At 53.0% G+C, this 19,668-nt stretch overlaps 1 protein-coding gene across 1 annotated transcript in view; it reads right to left on the bottom strand.

The window, feature by feature from the left end:
* TMEM132E (transmembrane protein 132E) overlaps nucleotides 1-19,668 on the bottom strand; it is a 58,850-nt gene that overhangs the window by 7,827 nt on the left and 31,355 nt on the right. The window contains exons 2-5 of the mRNA XM_043480785.1: nucleotides 4,960-5,890; nucleotides 2,806-2,952; nucleotides 2,359-2,551; nucleotides 1,535-1,678 (exon numbers count right to left, since the gene is read on the bottom strand). Coding sequence (XP_043336720.1) covers nucleotides 1,535-1,678; nucleotides 2,359-2,551; nucleotides 2,806-2,952; nucleotides 4,960-5,890 — 1,415 coding nt within the window. The remainder of the gene's footprint in view (nucleotides 1-1,534; nucleotides 1,679-2,358; nucleotides 2,552-2,805; nucleotides 2,953-4,959; nucleotides 5,891-19,668) is intronic.

Genomic DNA, 19,668 nt, shown 5'->3' with positions numbered 1-19,668 from the left:
TCCACTCTGGGGTGGGGCTGGGGGAGTCTGGCTGGCAGAGGAAGGGGCTGGGTGGGGGGGCAGGCCCACTTCTCCCCATCCCAGCCTGCCAGCAGTGGAGAGCCCCATGGGCCTGGGCAAGGCTTCTAGTCCTCAGGAGGCTGTGGGGGTGTGGTACCCAGCCATCTGCTCTGGCTCACTCTGGGGATGTTATTCCTGAATGCGGGGGAAGGAGGAGGTGTTCCACGGGCACCCCCATTCCTGGAGGGATCTAGTACAGAGTGTGGAGGGAGAGAGCACACATTCTCAGGGAGGGAGAAGGAAACTCACATCCCCAGTGCCCCTGCTGAAGGATTTACAGGAACAGAGACAGATCCTGCTGTCTGATCATTTGATTTTGACACCAGCTGGAGGCTGCCATGGCAAGCAGCTCGCCCACACCAGGTACCAGAGCTGGATGCCTCTTGCATCACTGCCCACTCCACTGCCTTCTCCCCACATCTCACCCATGACCACTGTCTAAAGCCAGGGGAAATCTGAAGGCCTTCCTGGGGGAGGTGGCAAACTGGGAGGGATGGCCTTCACTCCATGGAGGGTGTTTGGCCCAGAGGGGGTCTCTGGGGAGGAGCTCAGGGAGAGGTCTTTGGGAGTTGGAGGGATTGCAGTGGGTGTTCCCAGAGTGGGTCCTCTCATACGACCTTCACTCCTGGCCTAACTCATGAGCTGCTTCTTCTTAATTTTTATAATATTTTTAATACTATTAAATTTAATATTTAAATAATAGAAAATATAAAATAAATTTATAAATAAATTTATTTATAAAAATAAATTATTATATTATTTTATTATCATATTATTATGTTAAAAATAAATTTATTATAAAATAAATTATAAAATAAAATATTATAAAATTTATAAAATAAATAAAATAAACTAATTTAAATAAATGTTTAACAATGTTATTAAATATTTTTAGTATTTATTTATTTATTTGTCCACATCGAGTCTTAGTTGCTGTGTGCAGGCTTCTCTAGTTACTATTCATGGGCATAGTTGCCCCACGGCACATGGGATCCTAGTTCCCCAACCAGGGATCAAAGCCACATCCCCGGCATTGCAAAGTGGATTTGTAACCAATGGACCACCAGGGAAATCCCCTAACTCATGTTCTCCTGGAGGCTTCCACCCTGGGCTGGATCTCCATCTGTTCACCAGCCCCCAGGTTTAGGGCCTGTCTCTGAGTACCCCCAGGCTCTCCTCCCCTATTGCCTTACCCAGTGTTTGCCAGACAGCAGGGCTCCATAACGACTTGGAGACTGAATTCAAGTTGTGAGTGCTGCCTTCTCCCATCGGCCTGCCAGAAGGTCTCTTCTAGGACCTCCTCTTGCTCAGACTGAACATGGGATGCTCTTCCTCCCCCATCCCCTACAACTTCCCTCCTCTTTTCTACCAAGGGAACCTGTTTGAGATGTGAATTCCCTTCTGGGTTGGTGTCCTACTCCCCCTGAAGGTCTAAGGCCTTTTTCCCAGGGGCCCCCACCTCCAGGAAGCCCACCTTGATGATGTCCTCATTATCAGATTCGCATTCCACCAGGGCAGAGACATCTAGAACAAGGCCAGTCACCTCGATGGCGATGACCTTGACAGGGATGGCCACTGTCCGGCCCGTCAGGATGGCTGTGTTGATGATCTCTGTGTCCTGCAGGGAGGAGAGGAGGGCGAGCTCTGTGAGTTGCCTGAGGTCCCCTGCTCTCCCAGGACCACCAGCCAAGGCCCCCAGCTCCTGGTTGCCCCCATCCTGCAGATGCATGTCCTTATTGGAAGGACACCGGTACACAGGCAGATGCATCCACCCAGCCTCAAGTGTCTTCTCTGATGCTCTGCTGACGTGGACTCCCATGAGTGCTTTCGGGGTCTACCCCACTCTGCTGCGAGAAAACAATGTTTCCCCAATCCCGCACCATCTTTTCAACATCTTCGATGCTCGTCCAGACTCAGAATAACATCCAGCACATTTTCCTGGCTCTTCCACATGCCCTTGGGCTGGCTCCATGTCCTCCTGGCCATTCCAGATGCCCCTGGGCTGGTCCCAGACAATCATTCCAGTGCACTCTCCCTAAAACCCATTGCTTCTTGGAACAAACTATTCCCTTTCCCATTGCGGCACATTTGTGCACACAATCCCCTGCCTAGAGCACCCTCAACATCTTCTCTGACTGGGTGAGCTTTTCCTCCATGAGCCCTTCAAAGCTCCACTGTATGGTCACCTCCTCCAGGAAGCCCCCCATGGCGACGTCTCACCTCTGTACCCCTCAGCAGCCGCTGTCCCACTCAAGCACCGGGCACAGAGCTTGCCTGCCTTCTGCGAGGACAACTCACCATGGCCAGGGGCAGGATGGCCTGCACGTCCCGCTGGATGACCGTCAGCTCAGTCACGGCCCGCTCCAGGTCCGGCAGGGCTCCGTGGCCCCGGTAGTCAATGTGCCACATGATCCTGCGCTTGACTGACTGGCTGGTGAAATTCTCCATCTCAAAGTCCAGCTGCAGAATCTCCAGGGGCCCCTGGCCCTCCCTGCATGGTGGGGGAAGGGACGAGAGCCCAGGAGGAAAGGCTGGGAGCAGCTCAGGAGCTTCAAAACCCTTGCTGGGGACTCTATCCCTCATTGACGGCCTGCCCCGGGGCCCTCTGAGCCTTCCCCAGCCTGGGGAGTCCCCAGAAACTAAGCCCCAGCCCTTCTGCCAGCTTGGCCTCCTCCATCAAGACTTCCCCTCCCGCTCCCCCGTGGTGTCCTGCAAAGAGCTGGATAGAGGAGCCCCCTGGCTCACCAGGGGGGCAGCGGTGTGCCCTGGGCCCAGGACACATCCACGGTGGCTGTTGAATGCTTGGCCCCAGTCAGCAGCTCTGAGGTCACGTGCCATTGGCCACTCCGTGACTTGGTTCCTAGAAGGGTCACACCCTTCTTGGCCTTCACCCTGGGACAAAGCAGGAAGAAGAGGCAGAGGGTCAGCCTGGGGTCCCAAGGCTGCCCACCTGGCTGCCACGCTTAGGCTGGGGCTGGGAGAAGGGGGAGTGGGTGAGTAACTTATCCCGAGTTCTAGACTCAAAGCTTGAAACTAATCTGGGGACTCTGGTATCACATAGCTGCAGCCTCTGGCCCTCAGTGGAAGCTGTAGTCCCTTCTATTATATCTCTCCCAGGTCTTGCCATACCTCTATTTGCATACCTTAGTGACAGGGGACTCACTACTTTGGCACACATAACATTGCATTTTCAGAAAGTCCCTAAAAGGAGAAACCTCTTCCCTATATTTAGCTGAAATAGAACAATCATGGGCTCTTGTTGGGGCAAGAACAATTCTCCTCCACCCAAATGGACACCTGGTGAGGTGAGCAGGTATTCTCTGAGTCTTCTTTTCTTCAGGTCTAAAATCTTCAGGGCCTCCAACTCTCAATTTTGGCCATAGTTTCAAGTCACCCATTGCCTAGTCACCCTCCTCTGGACACTGAGATATATCTAAAGTGTAGTGTCTTCAGCGGTGCTCTAATTAACACTAACGAAAGCAGAATGATTATCACCTCCCTAATTCTACATGCTCTACTCCTATTAATGTAGCCTAAGATCTCTGAGGACTGATTTAACTCACATTCACATTCAGGTATTAATCACTGAATTAGGTATCACCCTGGGCATGGCAACCCAGTCCAGTACTCCTGCCTAGAGAATCCCAAGGACAACGAAGCCTGGCAGGCTGCAGTCCATAGGTTCTCACAGCGTCGGACACAGCTGCAGCTCTCCAGGAATATCTGAACTTCAGGGTATTACATTTAGGAGAGAAGGCTGGATTAAGGGTGCTGTTTCGGGCCCCATGTATTGTGCTTGGGTTGGAGGGGAGCATTTTGGTGGGGCTTTTCTTATATCCTCAGAATCACTCAGTAAGGCTCAAACCACGGATTCTGCTTGTGAGACGTCATTATATTTTGTGGGGATGTGATATGATTGAAGGCAATACTGAATCTGTGAACTGTATCATTCTGAGGGTGTAGAAAAAGCTGGGACTCCCCCCACATTTTCTCCCAACCCTAAGATTAACCAAATGTCCTGACACATGGACACTCTCCTGTTCTTATTTTGGCTTGCAGTCAAGGGGCTGCTCTCTGATGTCCATTTCTCCTCTTTGGCCTCAGTCTCATTATTTGTAAAATGGGGGAGTTGCACCCACTAATGTCTAAGGGCCCTTCCAGCCCCAGTTCTATCATTTTGCATGTCCTTGCTTGTGAAAATATGTGTTTCCTCTCTACCATGACACTAAAGAAGGCTGAGTGCTGAAGAATTGATGCTTTTGAACTGTGGTGTTGGGGAGGACTCTTGAGAGTCCCTTGGACTGCAAGGAGATCAAACCAGTCAATCATTCTAAAGGAAATCAATCCTGAATATTCATTGAAAGGACTGATGCTAAAGCTGAAGCTCCAATACTTTGGCCACCTGATGCAAAGAACTGACTCATTGGAAAAGACCCTGATGCTGGGAAAGATTGAAGGCAGGAGGAGAAGGGGATGACAGAGGATGAGATGGTTGGATGGCATCATGGGCTCAATGGACATGAGTTTGAGCAAGCTCCGGGAGTTGGTGATGGGCAGGGAAGCCTGGGGTGCTGCAGTCCATGGGGTCGCAAAGAGTCAGACATGACTGAGTGATGGAACTGACCAACCATGACTCTATGTCTGTGAGATAGGGAGGTCAGAGCTGATATTTTGTGGCCATTAGGCAGATGAGAACATTGAGGCTCAGATCAGTGAGTTGTCTTTCTGAAGTTGCTCAAGTGATAACAGGAAGAACTGAGACTAAGATATTTGAGGATCAGGTCTGGGCGCGTCCCCTACAAGGTTTTCAGGTGCACATCAGACCTTGGGAGGAGGCCAGCCAGCTCCCCTCCCGCCCCCCTCTGCCCCACACCCCACCTCCCAGCCATAGCCCCCTACCTCAGAGTGAAGTGCTCCAGGCCGGGGCTGGAGGGAGAGGAGGAGTTGGGGGCCAGGTAGAGGACGATGCTGAGCACCTCGCCCGGCTTGAGGGGCCGGTCCGGCAGCCGGATCATCAGGTTGCTGTCCAGCCTGTGCTCCTGAAGGGTCCTCCTGGGGGGCGGGCGGAACAGGCTGATGCTTCCGATGCGCAGCAGCGGGTGCTGGGTGGGGCTCTCGGCCCGCGCCCCCGCTCCGGGTCCGGCGCCCCGGCGGGTCCCCCCACACCCCCCCGATGCATCGGGAGCATGAAGCGTGTAGTAGAGCTCGGCTTGCTGACTCTCCCCGGTCGCCTCGGGCTCCAGCCCATCCGGAGGCTTGCGGCGGGCGCTGGGCGGCGCGGCCGGAGCTGGGGGCCCGAACCAGGCCAGGGGCAGCTCGGCCCGCACGAGACAGGTGGCCAGACCCCCGCTGAGGCGGCAGGAGCTCTTGACCTCCCGGGCGTCGCGGAAGGCGTGCAGGCGGACGCAGGGCAGCCGCTCAGTGACGCCGAAGTCATCCCAGTCGCGGCCGGCCACGTAGAACAGCACCTGGGCCACGGGCTGCGAGGCAGGCACGCGCGGGTGGACGATGAAGGCGCGCACCTTCCAGCTGACCGTCAGGCGCTCGGGGATGTCCAGAGTGCTGGACGGCTGCAGGAGCTCCCGGGCCACCACCTGGCTGGTGCTGAAGGGCCCCAGGGAGACGTTGAGGACGGGCAGCTCCTTGGTCTGGAACACCACGAAGGGCTCGGAGCGCTGCAGGGAGCCGTTGGCCACCGTGGGCGGCGGGGGCCGCGCCTCGCGCAGGAAGAAGGCCAGTCGCGTGTGCGACAGGCGGTAGCTGATCGGCAGCACCGGGCTGGCCTGGGGCCCTGGCGGACTGGGGCTGGCCGGGTGGGAGCGGCCAGAGGCTGGGGACAGACAGAAGAAGAGCCCAGAGTGGTCAGGGGAGCGGGCTCTCGGACCCCAGGGCGCCCCAGCCTCTCACCTTGACAGAGGGCTGTCCACTCCCCGCCACACCCTGCTCTCCATCCTTGAGGCTCCAAGCCTGGCCCCACCTTTACTGGTGTGTTAATTGCCCTCTTTGCTGATTCCTTCCTCCGCGAGGTAAGGGTAAAGCTAATCCCTGTATCAAGCGTTGGGAAGCTTTAAAGAGGCTTTCTCCTCAGGCATCCTCATTTGTAAAATGACTATAAAAATTGTTTCTGCCTCCAAGTGCTATCGTGAGGACTTACCAAAGTCATGTGTGTGGAGGGCCCAGAGCAGAGTGTGGTACTGAGGCAGTAAGTTTTCATTCTCACTGTTATTAATGGTACAGTGCAGTACTGGCTTTCCCAGTAGCCCAGCGGTAAAGAATCCGCCTACCATGCAGGAGCCTCAGGAAATGTGGCTTCAATCCCTGGGTCAGGAAGAGCCCCTGGAGGAGGGCATGGCAACCCACTCCAGTATTCTTGCCTGGAGAATCCCACGGACAGAGAAGCCAGGTGGGCCACAGTCCACAGGGTTGCAAAAAGTCGGACATGACTGAAGTCACTTAGCACGCATGCCCAGTACATATTTAATGGTTTAAAATTGTTTATTAAAATCAAATGATTGTTTGTACATTGTGATGACAGGCAGTGACTTATTTGATCCTCCGATCGAGCCTTTGAACCAAGTATTATTATGATCTCCATTGATTCAACCAGTTTTCTATTAGCAAGTTCTCTTTTTTGAGAGCCTATACTTATCTCTTACAAATGAAGGTGCTAGAAGCTTAAATAACTTATCCAAGTCCACATGAGTGAAAGGGGCCTGCAGTAGGATTCGAACCTGGGGCCACCTGGCTTTCAGACCCAAGGCTTTATGGCTCCCGCTGCCTCAGGTGGTGCAGGGTCTCCAGGGATTCCACATGGGCCCCCCCCCCACCTACTCCCTGTATGCTTACATGCATGCTCAGTTGCTAAGTCATGTCTGACTCTTTTGTGACCCCATGTACTGTGTTTTTCTAGGCAAGAATACATGAGTGGATTACCATTTCCTTCTCCAGAGGATCTTCTGGACCCAGGGATCAAATCCACATCTCCTGCATTGCAGGTGGATTCTTCACCACTGAACCACCTGGGAAGCCCTACCACCTCGCAAATACACACAGGGAAGTTGATCGCCACCCCCCAAACCCAAACATGGGTCTTGGGGTCTTGGGCTTGACTTTTCCCTCCTCTTGGCCCCTCTCTCCATTCTCGCAGGATTGCGCCAGGTTCTAGCAACTCCACTTCTTGGTGCTCTGTCTCTGCGTTTGAAAGCCAGGTGGGCGCGTCTTCAAATCCTACTGCTGGCCCCCTCCCCAGGTTCCTGCTCCAGCCTTGGCTTCACTCTTGTTGTTATGACAACATAACAGCATCTAACTGGGTCTGTCCTCTCTGCGGCTCTTCTCTCATCCCTTCCCTGCATCGCAGCCAGAGGGATTTGTTTCCTCCAGACACCAATTCTTGGCTCCTCATTCCCAGCTCAGCACCTGGTGGACACGTCAGGGGACAAGAAGGACCAATATGGGGAGGTTTGAGGTTTGAGAATCAGGTCTGGATCTTCCGATGGACCTCTGAGCTGTGTTCTTCACTTTTGATGTTGTGTTGTTATTTGTTTTTGAGAATCAAGAAATTCCCCTGTAATTCATGCAACACAATGCAAACGTTTGTACTATTAAAGACTCTCTGCTTACAGAATAAAATTCAAACTCACCTTGCACCTGAGCATGGCATTCAGGGCCCTCTAACAGGGGGCTCTAGGCTTCCCATTCCCCAGCATTCCTCTTCCCAAGCCCCTGCTGCTAGCATAACTAAACAACTTCTGGCTTTAGTGCTTGCTGATGCTGCCTTCCCCGGAGAAGGGCATGGCAACCCACTCCAATAGTCTTGCCTGGAGAATCCCATGGACAGAGGAGTCTGGCAGGCTGTCCATAGGGTTGCACAGAGCTGAACATGACTGAAGTGACTTAGCATGATGCTGCCTTACCACACCCTCTGCATTGGATTGTCTCCTTTCCTATCTGCCCACATCCAAATCCAAACCTTCCTCCAAGGCCCTGCTCGAGTGGCGCCTCCTCCACGAAGCCCTCCAAGATATGAGCTCTACTCCTGGGAATTTCTTTAGAGTTCTGCCCTTCTCTGTGGGGACCTCTCATCCTGCCTGGCGGGACAGTTATCTATGAGGCCTTGCACTCAGCAAGCCTTTAACAAATCACAATTGATTTATACTGAGTGATTCACAGAGACCTCGAGCCCAAGGAGGAGACTCCTAATTGATTATGCACTGGTTATTGCCACTTATGCATATTATTATTTTACTACCATCAATGAAACCTTGACAGTTCCACAAACATTCACACCCAATTCCTCATAAACTCAATGAACTAAAACTTCCCTGCTCTTGAAGATCTGATGTCCGTGTCTGATTTTTTATTTAAATCTGTGGTTTAATTTTCTAATTTAACAAATGAGGCAATTAGCTAGGGGCATGACAGAGGCTCTGGGTCAAATGTCCTAAGAAGAGTGGGACCTGGTGTATGTGACTCTTTAGGGCCCCTCCCAAGCAGCCCTTCAGATTACCTGGGAAACCTCTGGTCCCTGATCCTCTGGACAGCCTATACTTTAATCATCAGACTGCTCCCTCCATTTCCAAGAGAACTCTATTCTCAGGCCACCCTTCCCCACTAGACACTCTGTAGTGCTGCAAAGTAAGCCAGTTGCCAGTGATGGGGTGGAGTTGGGGGCCAGGTCCCATATGAGGATGGGAAGGTGTCTGGAGAGACGACAGAGCCTTCCTGGGTGGTGCCTGGAATCCCTGCTCCATGGTTACCACTGGAGTCTCTGAGTAGGTGTGTGTGGAGGGGCTGGTCCCAGGCACACAGGTGGGATCTGGGATGGTGACCTGGGCCAGAGCACACAGCCGACCAACTGCTTTGGAAGTAGCAGGAAGCAGGCAAACAGAAGCTTCGAGACTCAAATTCAAGGCTTATCCTCACCACACTCAAACGGCAACTTGCTTCCCATTCTGAGCCTCAGTTTCCATCTCTAAAATCGAGGTGGTAACATCAGGCCCCTCATGGAGATGTTGAGGGGAGCTGAAAGACCAAGGGGGAGAGGCGGGGCAGTGCTACACGTGATGGGATGTCCAGGGCCTGTGGGTACTGAGTCGAGATGGGGAGAGGCCACCGTGCCCGTCCTGCTGGGGTGGAGCAGGGCAGTGGCTGTCACGACTCTCATGAACTCTGCGTGCTCAGGGCGGGGACATGGATGTCAGAACCACCGGCCCTGCCTCGCTTATCATCCCCAGGAGACCCCGAAGGCTGCTAAGTGGCACTTAATCCCCTTTGACCCACTCACGGTCCCAACCTGAGGGCGGGCCATCTGGACCCCTTGGAGGCACAGTTGGGGCGGGACTGTCAGACGGGCATCAGACTCAGAGGAGCATGGAGGAAGGGACTGGAAAAACATGCTTGCCTGCCCTCCTCCACCCTCAACAGATTTTAGTGGGACCAATGCAGTACTCTGAATGAACCTCGCCGCACCAACTGGGAAACCTCAGGCTAATGAGAGCACCCTCAGTGGGGCTTCCAGGGGAGACCTGATGGCCAGTGGGCGGAGGGTTGCTGGCCCTAGGCTTGGGACTCCTGGTCCTTCCCAGCAACCCTGCAGATAAGGAGACTATGCTTCTAAAACAGGAAGCAACTTATCTTAAGAAACCAACTTGCATTTAAAAAAGGGAGCCAGGAAAGGTAGTGTTAGGTACCACAGTTTTGGTACTGATGGCATCATGACACACAAACATGGCCCCCCTCCCATCACCACCATGAATCATTCTATCCTCTGGGGCCCTGAGGACTTTCTGTGGGCCGAGCAGAGATGGAGGTGTCCCTGAGACCCCTGCACTAATCTCTGCTCTCCGGCTCACTGACTCTGGAGCCTAAAGAAGGTGTCTTGATCTCTCTGGGCCCCAGTTTTCCCAGGGAGGTGGGGAAGGCCCTGGAAGCAGTCTGGTGGGGCTGCAGGAAGGCGAGATTGGTGGAGCTGCCAACAGATCAAATTTTCAGGGACACAGTGTGTGACTGTGCATGCACACACGCATGTGCCGACGTGCATGCTGGCCTCCATCGCGAGCTAGGTCCTGAGGTGGGGAGGGGTCCTGCAGAGGTGGATGAGCCGGCCTGGATTCACCCTGTCTTGGAAACAACTCAACTCCCTCCAGACTAGTGGGAAGTACACACACGTGCACGCGCGCGCACACACACACACACACACACACACACTCGTGCTCATAGAGAGCCAGGCACACACCTGTCTGTCAAGCCCCACAGCAGGCATCCCTTGACAGGTGGTTACGAACCCCTGCTGCTCTGGCCTCTCATCAGTTCCGCTCGACTTGCCAGACCCCAAACTCTACCTGCTGACTTCTGATTCGGCTCGGCTCGCCCTGTGAACCAGACAGTATTGTCTTCCTGTTGGTGGCCTCCCCTCCCCGAGCAGCATCACTTGAATTCTCCCCTGCCCACCCCACCATCTACACAGCCTTGGGCCTAAGGAATGATATGGGTCTGCCCCCAACCCCGTTTCTGTCTCCCTAGGAAGGCGGTTCTCCCTGTCTCATCATATCTCACGATCAGCGTTACGGGCTATGTTGTGCTCGCTCCCAGATTTATACGTCAAAGTCCTAACCCCCGGCACCTCCAAATGTGACTGTGTTCAGAGATGACAATCTTTGAAAGAGGTGATTAAATTAAAATGAGGTCATAGGGGTGGGCCCTAATCCAATAGAACCGGTGCCCTTAAAGGAGGAGATTAAGATATAGCCATGGCTGATTCATGTCAATCATGAAATTATTCATGTCAATCATGAAATCATGGCAAAAACCACTACAATATTGTAAAGTAATTAGCCTCCAACTAATAAAAATAAATGAAAAAAATTAATTAATTAAAAAAGAAAAAGACACATGAGACGAAGACACATGGAGAAGGTGGACATCTACAGGCCACAGGGCGAGGCCTCAGAAGGAACCCACCCTGCCATCACCGTGATCCCAGACTTCCAGCCTCCCGAACTGCAAGAACATAAATTCCTGTTGCTTTCCACCCAGTTTCTGGCACCGTGTTATGGCAGCCCAAGCAGGTTAACAATAGGTGGGATGGGCTGTTTCTGCCCCTCACAGTCTCAGTTTCCCCACTGAGACGTGGAGACACTGTAAGGGGGTGGAGGAGGAAGACAGGCTGGAACCATGCAACTTTTTTTCTTGGCTGATCGGTGTGTGTTCCCCAACCAGGGATCGAACTTGCAGCCCTTGCGTTGGAAGTGTGGAGTCTTAACCACCAGACCACCAGGCAAGTCCCTGGAATCATGCAGCTTTTGTCCTCGGGGATAATGATGGTACATTCCCAGCCCTCTCCCCTGACTGTGCCTGGCCTGGGACCCTTCCCAGCTAGGCTGAGCTTGCTCCTCCCTCCCGCAGCCCCGGGAGGGTGCATCTAGGTCTTTACCATTTGGGAACTGAGGATGGGGCTTCCTTGGTGGCTCAGAACTAAGGATGGGGAGTCGGTGAATGTAAGAGGTCTGAACTCCCATCCCCTGACCTCCATCAATCTCCCACCCGCTCCCCTGGTTTCTGAACCTGCCCAGGCTGGGGACCCTTGGGAGCACCATCCTTGGGGCCACTTCAGGACAATGCCCAGCTGGGAGGCAGCAGGCTTCATCCTTCCCCTCTTGTTCCAGAAAGAGACTAAGGCATCACTGGAGCGAGAAAGACACTGGACCCACCAGCATGGAAGAGAAGATTTGCACAGGGGTGGGGGTGGGGTAGTGAGGACCCCTCATTCTGCCATGCCTGACTCAGGCATCACCTCTTCCCTGAAGCCTTCCTGGATATCTCCACTGCCACCACCTGGGTGGTAAATTGTTCTGTGCAGCTCCAGCTCCGGCTGATCTGGAGCTTGGCCCTGGTATGAGTGTGAGATGCAAAATCGATGTTGTGTCTCATTGGTCACCTCTGTGAGTGCTCCCTGGGAGGCGGGGTGGGCAGGATGCTGGTCCACGTGCCTCTTCATCTCTCAAGTCACCTCCAGCACCAGAGGGCAGGTACTTATTTATGCTTTCGCCTTTCTAGCTGGCTTGGGATCTGGGCAGACACTGGACTTGACCAGCTTCACACCGTGCACGGCATGGTACACAGGCAGGTGTGTGTAGGTGCTTAACGAATGTTAATTCTATCCTCCTCTAAGGCTTGGGGCACCTGCTTAGGGCCATTGGCTGGCACATACGCCCTCCCTTTTCACCTCAGCCTGGCCCTAGGTGTCTAGGAGGGCAGCAGGGGCCTTTGCTACCCCCCGATACACGTCATATCTTCTCCCCAGACACAGAGGCCACTTCCTTCCAAATCTATAAATGAATGTGTGTGGAGGCTAGGGCCAAGGGAGGGGGCATCTCTGGCCATCTCCCTGTCTCTAATCAAGATCAGATGCCTCCTGCCTCTATCTCTAATTGCCCCCAAATTAAAACTAATCACTTGCAAATCAGAAAAAAAAAATATTGTCGTTAGCTTTATGAGTTTGAGGCTGTGGGGTCATAGCAGGGCATGTCAGCAAGGCCAGACGGTGCAGGTTTGTGCTGGGAGATGGCCTGCTCACGTGTGTTTTGTGTGTGTGTGTGTGTGTGTCTGTGTGTAAGCACCACACCCAATATCTGGTGCTTAGGAATCCTTCAGCACTTACTCTTGAACTTGCCTGAATGTAAGATTCAGCCACAGAAAATCAAACAGCCACAGCAAATAGATTCTAGAAGGGCTGGACCCAGGATGACACAGTCACAATGTTCAGGGGAGAGACCTGGTCCCTTGCATGCTTATTAAGCCTCCCAGGCATTGCCATTATCATTGGAGTTTGGACCACACAGCACTAAGCAGGAGGGATTGGGAGATGCTGAAGGGTTGTGACCTGCAGGCCATCATGTGATGATGCTGACGGTGGATGAAGCATCCAGAGCCTAGAACAGTGCTGGGCACACACTGGTGCCAAATCTACAAATGGATGAATGACAGAAGAGAGGAAGCAAGAGGGGGGGTTGACGTAGGTGGTGAGGATGCTAGTGAAACTGAGCAGGACCCTGCGGCACCCTTCTGGATACAAAAGCCTTTCCCTGTCCCCTTGCCTCTTGTCTGTAGGAAAAAGGCTTCAGTCTCCTAGTTGGAACTTGGGGAAGTCTTCCCTGAGTTCTAAAGAGCAGGCACAAGCAGTTAATGATTCGGAGAATAGAGTCACAGGGCTCCTGGGTCCTCCTGCAAGGATGAAGATAACAGTCTGATGCATGACTTTGAATTGTTCTGCAGAAACTAAGACTCCCCTCCTGGCCCAGGTGACTATATGCTGACCACAAGCATGCAAACCCCAGAGTGGCTGGGACTAGAAGGTTGAGATTCCCAAAACATCACCCTATTACCTTACCACCAACCAATCAGAAGAAGGTCCGTGAGCTGATCACCCATCCTCCAAACCTCTCCCTTAACATCATCTTTAAAAACCCTCACCTGAAAGCCATTCAGGAATGTGGGTCTATTGAGCACAAGCCACCCATTCTCCTTGCTTGACCCTTGCAGTAAACCTTTCTCTGCCCCAAATGTCAATATTTTAGTTTGTTTGGCCTTACTGGGTATTGGGCACATGAGCTAGGGTTTGACAACACCGGAGGCCACGCGGTCCAGAATGAAGAGCCCATGGATGGGCTATATCCAGTGACCCCTCAACCCAGACCTCCAGGCCCACAGGAGGGCTATGACTTGCAGAGTACACTCCCCTGGCCCAGGAGTTGGCAGTGGAGGAAACTCTCCACTGAGACCCTGAAGATCTAGAAGAGAGAGGAGGGATGCCTGGCTGATGGGTGGATCTGATCCAGTGCAAGCACGTCATTTCTGCATTCTGAGGCCCTATTTCCCCATCAGCAAAATGAGGATTTAGCAACCAATGTACTAGTTACTGGGCTTCCCTGTTGGCTCAGACGGTAAAGAATCTGCCTGCAATGAAGGAGATGTAGGTTTGATCCCTGGGTCGGGAAGATACCCTGGTGAAGGGATAGGCTTCCCACTCCAGTGTTCTTGCCTGGAGAATTGCATGGACAGAGGAGCCTGGTGGGCTACAGTCCATGGGGCTGCCAAGAGCTGGATATGACCGAGTGACTAAGACACACACACAGGTACTAGTTGCTCCAAAGTGAGTGCTGGAGTAGGAGAAACCTACATCTTGAGAAAGATTTTGTTTTTTAAATTAGTGGTATGCGGTGTCAGTAAGGGTTTATAAGATATTAGATGTTCACACGACCTACTATTGAGGGGTTAACTGGGCAAACTTTCTAGAAAGCAATTTCAAAATATGGTTTAAAGGCTTTGAAATCATTCATGCTCCTTGCCCCAGTAACTCTGCCTTTGGGAATCTAATAAGCAGAAACTGGTTCAAAGATTTATGCTGAAAGATATTCACCACAATGCTATGCTTATTAGTAAAAAAAATTAGAGACAACCTAAATGTCCAAAAGCAGGGTATTGTTCAATAAAAGCAAATGTCTAAGCATGGAGGTTTTCAAAAAATATTTACTCAGGTGGGAAAATGCTCCCCAAATAGTTTGAACTAAACAAAGGAGGATGCAAAACTGGCAATATGGCAGCATATCAATTTTTTACAAAAATATGTAGACACTGGGAGGAAATACATCAAAATGCTAATGGTAGTTATCTCTGGGGGGTGAGGATTATGCATGATTGTTATTTTTTACTTTATGCTTTTATGTATTTCTAGTTGTCTGCAAAGAACATGTATTGCTTGTAAAATTAGAAAGAAAACAATAAATGTCATTAAAAATGAAAGAAAGTGTTTGAAGCTGTTCCAAGAATTTAAAAAAAAAAAGGAAATTAAAAAATAAAAGGAAGAAGAATCTATGTGGTTTGGAAGCACACAAATTCACATACAAATTCCAGATCTGACACTTGTGAGCTGTGTAAACTCGAGTCAGTTATATACCCTCTCTGAGCCTGTATTACCACATTTGTAAAATGAGGATGTTCTGTGCTGCGCTTAGTCACTCAGTTCGACCCCATGGACTATAGCCCTCCAGGCTTCTCTGTCCATGGGGATTGTCCAGGCAAGAATACTGGAGTGGGTTGCCATGCCCTCCTTCAGGGGATCTTCCCTACCCAGGGATCGAACCTAGGTCTCCCGCATTACAGGCGTATTCTTTACCGTCTGAGCCACCAGGGAAGCCCAAGAATACTGGAGTGGGTAGCCATTCCCTTCTCCACGGGATCTTCCCGACCGAGGAATCAAACCAAGATTTCCTGCATTGCAGGTGGATACTTTACCAGCTGAGCTATCAGGGAAGCCCAAAATGAGGGTAATAGAATCTATTTCATAGAGTTGTCATGACTAAATAAGCAAATTACTTGGCGGAGTTTCTGGAACAGAGTCAGTGATCAGTGCTCATTCATTCATTCATTCATCACTTACTGGCTATTTGGTTCTGAGAGGAGGGAAGTGCTGACCTGCTTTTCCCCACCACTTGGTGCATTGTTTAGCTCCTGGCAGGTTCCCTGTCAACATCTGTTAAGTTAAACAGGACAAGTGCTGAGGTGACAGGCACATGGAGCAGAATGTCCCGAGGACCTGGAAAGTGGCATCGAGGCTGGAACAAGGGCTCGCTGTTGGGGTCCCTGGAACCCAGCCCAGGAACCTGACGCTCAGCACTTTCCTCCTCCCTCCGGGCCTCGGTGTCCTCACCTGGGAGAAGAGGCTAGTCCCTGTCCTGCCTGCCACGTGGGTGACCTCGGGCTGGGCAGGGGCCATGTGTGCAGGGAAATCCTGGTGGGTTCTCATCCAGGCAGGGATGGCCAGATAAAGGGGAGGTGACAGCTGGGCCCAGCAGGCCCCAAACACGGCCCCCTCTCCGCTAGGACAGGGCTCCTGTGTACTCTAGAGCAGTCTGGGTTTTGCAAAAAGATGTTAAAACCCAGCCCCACCTCTGCTCATCAAACCCAGTGCCTAGGGCGGGGCTGTTTCCGTCTCTTTTCAAGCTGACAAAGATGCTTTATAGGCTGGTCCATATAGGCAAGACCCCACCCGAGGTGGGACGGTGGTCATCCACCCCGAGCAGGAGGAGTCCAGCAGAGGAGAGGGAGGCCCCATGAGGCCTGGGGCCCGAGACAGATGTCCACCCCCGCTCCAAGCACCCCTGCACCTCTCTCCTCCACTTAGCTCTACCCCTACCCAAAGCAGCGCCCTTGGGGCAGGGCTGTGTGGCCCCCATCAACCTGGAGGCTCCCTGTCCTCTAGCCCCTGTGTCCCCAGCACTGAGGACCCCTGTGTGCCGGCAGCCTGGGCTGGGCTGGGAGCAGCAGGAGCTGGTGGGGAGGACTTCCATTCAGTGAGTATGCTAATAACTCACTGCAGGGGTGGGGGCAGGGGCAGGGTGGGCCCCTGAAGTCTCCAGTGGCCCCCCCCGTAGCCCCCAGGGGCTCCTGCTGCCTCCTTGGAGGGTGCAAATCCTGGGGCAGCAGCTTCTTAATACTGTGCCAGCCCCATGGGCTGGGGCAGGGGCGAGTAGGAGGGGCCCCCATCCCCCACGTTGCCCTAAATCCCCCTGGCCTGCTTGGCCCCAACAGCACTGGGCGATTGGCCAGGTCATTTCCAGCCCTCTGCCTGGGAACTCCCCGAGTCTTAGCTGAAGGACGGCAGGGCCCCTTCCCCCATATTTTACAGATAAAGCAACTGAGGGTCAGACAGGCTCTGTCATTTATTAGCTGTGTGACCTTAGGCAAGAGGTCTAATATCCTTCTATTATATTTCCTGGCTTCCCTGGAGGCTCAGATGGTAAAGAATCCACCTGCAATGCAGGAGACCTGGGTTTGATCCCTGGGTTGGGAAGATCCGCTGGAGAAGGGAAGGGAAAGGCTACCCACGCCACGATTCTGGCCTGGAGAACTGTATACTTCATGGGGTTGCAAAGAGGTGGGCAAGACTGAGTGACTTTTACTTTTACATTGAAAAACTGCAAAATGAGATGATAGCGGTCTCTCTTCTTTAGCTATTAAAAAAATACTTATTACTTTTTAGCTGTGCTGAGTCTTTGTTGCTATGCCCGGGCTTCCTCTATTTGCAGTGAGTGGGGTTACTCTCTAGCTGCGGTACTTGGGCTTCTTGTTGAGCTGGCTTCTCTTGTCACAGAGTTTGGGCTCTAGGGTGCATGGGCTTGGTAGTTGTCACCCATGGGCCTAGTTACCCCGTGGCATGTGTAATCTTCCCGGATCAGGGATTGAACCTGGGTCCCCTGCATAGGCAGGTGGATTCTTAACCACTGGACTATCAGGAAAGTCAGAGATGCCTCTTAGAGAGGGTTACTTTGATAATTAAATGCTAGTGTTATAAGAAGCAAAGCATTTCAACAGTGCCTGACAGCCAGCTGCTGTTGTTTAGTTGCTAAGTCGTGTCTGACTCTTTTGTGACCCCATGGACTGTAGCCTGCCAGCTCCTCTGTCCATGGGATTTCCCAGGCAAGAAATACTGGAGTGGGTTGCCATTTCCTTCTCCAGGGGATCTTCCCGACCCAGGGATTGAATCTGCATCTTCTGCATTGCAGGTGGATTCTTTCCCGCTGTACCACCTGGGAAGCCTAACACCCAGTTAGCCCTCTTGAAATGTTAGCCATTGTTTGGGTGTTACTACCTTCATCATTAAATGGATGCCCACACAGCCTCCTGAGCCCGGGCCCGGAAACCCTTGGAAACCCAGTGACTGGCTCCCCTTCCCCATGCATGAACCCCTACCCTGATCGTCTCATGCTTTGACAGGTGGCTGACTTGCGTGCCACTAAGGGTGGGTGCCCTGTTGCTGTCTTACTCCCTGGCACCCTGCACAGAGCTATGAATGAATGAAACAATGGCTGGGGTGGCCCTATCCTGGGCCATCTCTCCTGACCTGGCCATCTCTCATCTCCTGACCTTTTGCTTTCACAGCCTAAAATCCGTCCTTCCACTGGGCCACATATTGCAGGAAATCAGAAAGACACAGGTGGAAAAGAGGAGGGAAGGAATAGATGCTGGTGGATGGAAGAAGGAACCAAACTCAGCTAAGGTGGGAGGTAGGGATGCTTCTGGAAGGTCAAAAGAGGACCAGGGCACCGGAAGATTAGGCAGCCACGGGCCCCCAAGCAGGTGTTCCTGGGACAGCCCCTGTGTGCTGGAAATGACTGTCTAGTCCTGCTCCTGGGCACGGGGGAGGGCACCTGAGGCTCCAGGATGGAAGGAAGACCTGCTGGGTACACAGCAAAGTAGGCCACAGGCCCAAGGAAACAGGGTTCTTATTGCCCTGCTTCTCCCAGGAGTGTCTTCTTACCGGCCCCAGAGCCTTGATGCTAGACAGAAGCAATCCCAACGGGAGACTGAGGAAATGTCTCCTGGTCCCGAGAGACTGGTTGGGCTGAGATCACTCCTTCCCCTCCACCTTCTGCTCTCACGGAATCCTGTAAGCTGCTTCCCTGATAGCTCAGTTGGTAAAGAATCCGCCTGCAACGCAGGAGACCCCGGTTTGATCGATCCCTGGGCGGGAGGATCCCCTGGAGAAGGGAACGGTTACCCACTCCAGTATTCTGGAGGACTTCATGGACTGCAAAGTCCATGGGGTTGCCAAGAGTCGGACATGACTGAGTGACTTTCCCTTTCATACATGACCCTGAGGTGCGGAGCCTTGGGACCTACGACACAGAGGGAGGGTGAGAAAGGGTAGCCCGGGTGGGTGAGGATGTGGTCCTGCTGGGGGGCGAAGACCTTGAGAAATGGACCACTCAGATTGTGAACCTGGGCTGCGGGTGGCCCCCTCCTAGTGCCTGCTCCGTGAGCCTGCCCTTGGGAGTTGTGAGCACGTGTCTGTCTCTTAGTCTGTCTGCATCTGTGACCTCATGATCAGGACCAGAGGCTCAAAACAGGCTCCTGCAGACAAGGAGGCCTGTATTTTCAGGCATCGCTCCCCCGTCCCTGCCCCAGGAACAGCTCTTTTATTTACTTCTGAAAATCTGGAGGGGCCCCATCCTCACCCCTGGCCCCGGTGACCACCGGCAAGGCCAGGGCATGACCTCGGCCCCAGACCTCAGTCTGCCCCACCTAGTGGGCCGGATGTGACGTCTTTTCAGTGCCGCAAAAGGCTGTATGGGGATTCAGCCCTCGGGGAGCCCCCGTTTCACCCCCAAACACACCTGCCTCTCCTGCAGCTCGATTTCCCCCACTTCAGGAAGACCCTCCCTGAGTGAGTGAGGAGCAGAGCCTCACTGATGTGGGAAGGGCCTTTTCGAGACAAAAGGGCTGCCTTTGCCAGCCCAGTCCTTGAGCCAGCAAGTACTAGGGGCCTCAGGCAGGGAAGAGGGGTGGACAGCCACGGGGCGGGGGCGGGGTACCCTCTAAGGGAGCAAGCCCGAGGGAGGTCACCCCACCCAGGAGGACCGGCCCCACCCCAAGGGCATGGAAACCCGGCCTTGACCTACTTACTGGTCAGGCTGCCAGGGAGGGCTCGGGGAAGGAGAAAGAACAGAAATAAGGCAAGGATGGCAGGAGGTGGGGGTACTGAGAGGTACAGAGGGAAAGGAAACAGTGGTGGGGGGAGAGTGGTGGGGGAGAGAGGAGGTAACTCCATCT

Source organism: Cervus canadensis, chromosome 1, assembly GCF_019320065.1.
Source record: "Cervus canadensis isolate Bull #8, Minnesota chromosome 1, ASM1932006v1, whole genome shotgun sequence".
In the NCBI taxonomy this organism is placed as follows: domain Eukaryota; kingdom Metazoa; phylum Chordata; class Mammalia; order Artiodactyla; family Cervidae; genus Cervus; species Cervus canadensis.
The sequence above is the reverse complement of the archived record's forward strand: the minus strand, read 5'-3'. Positions and strand labels throughout refer to the sequence as shown.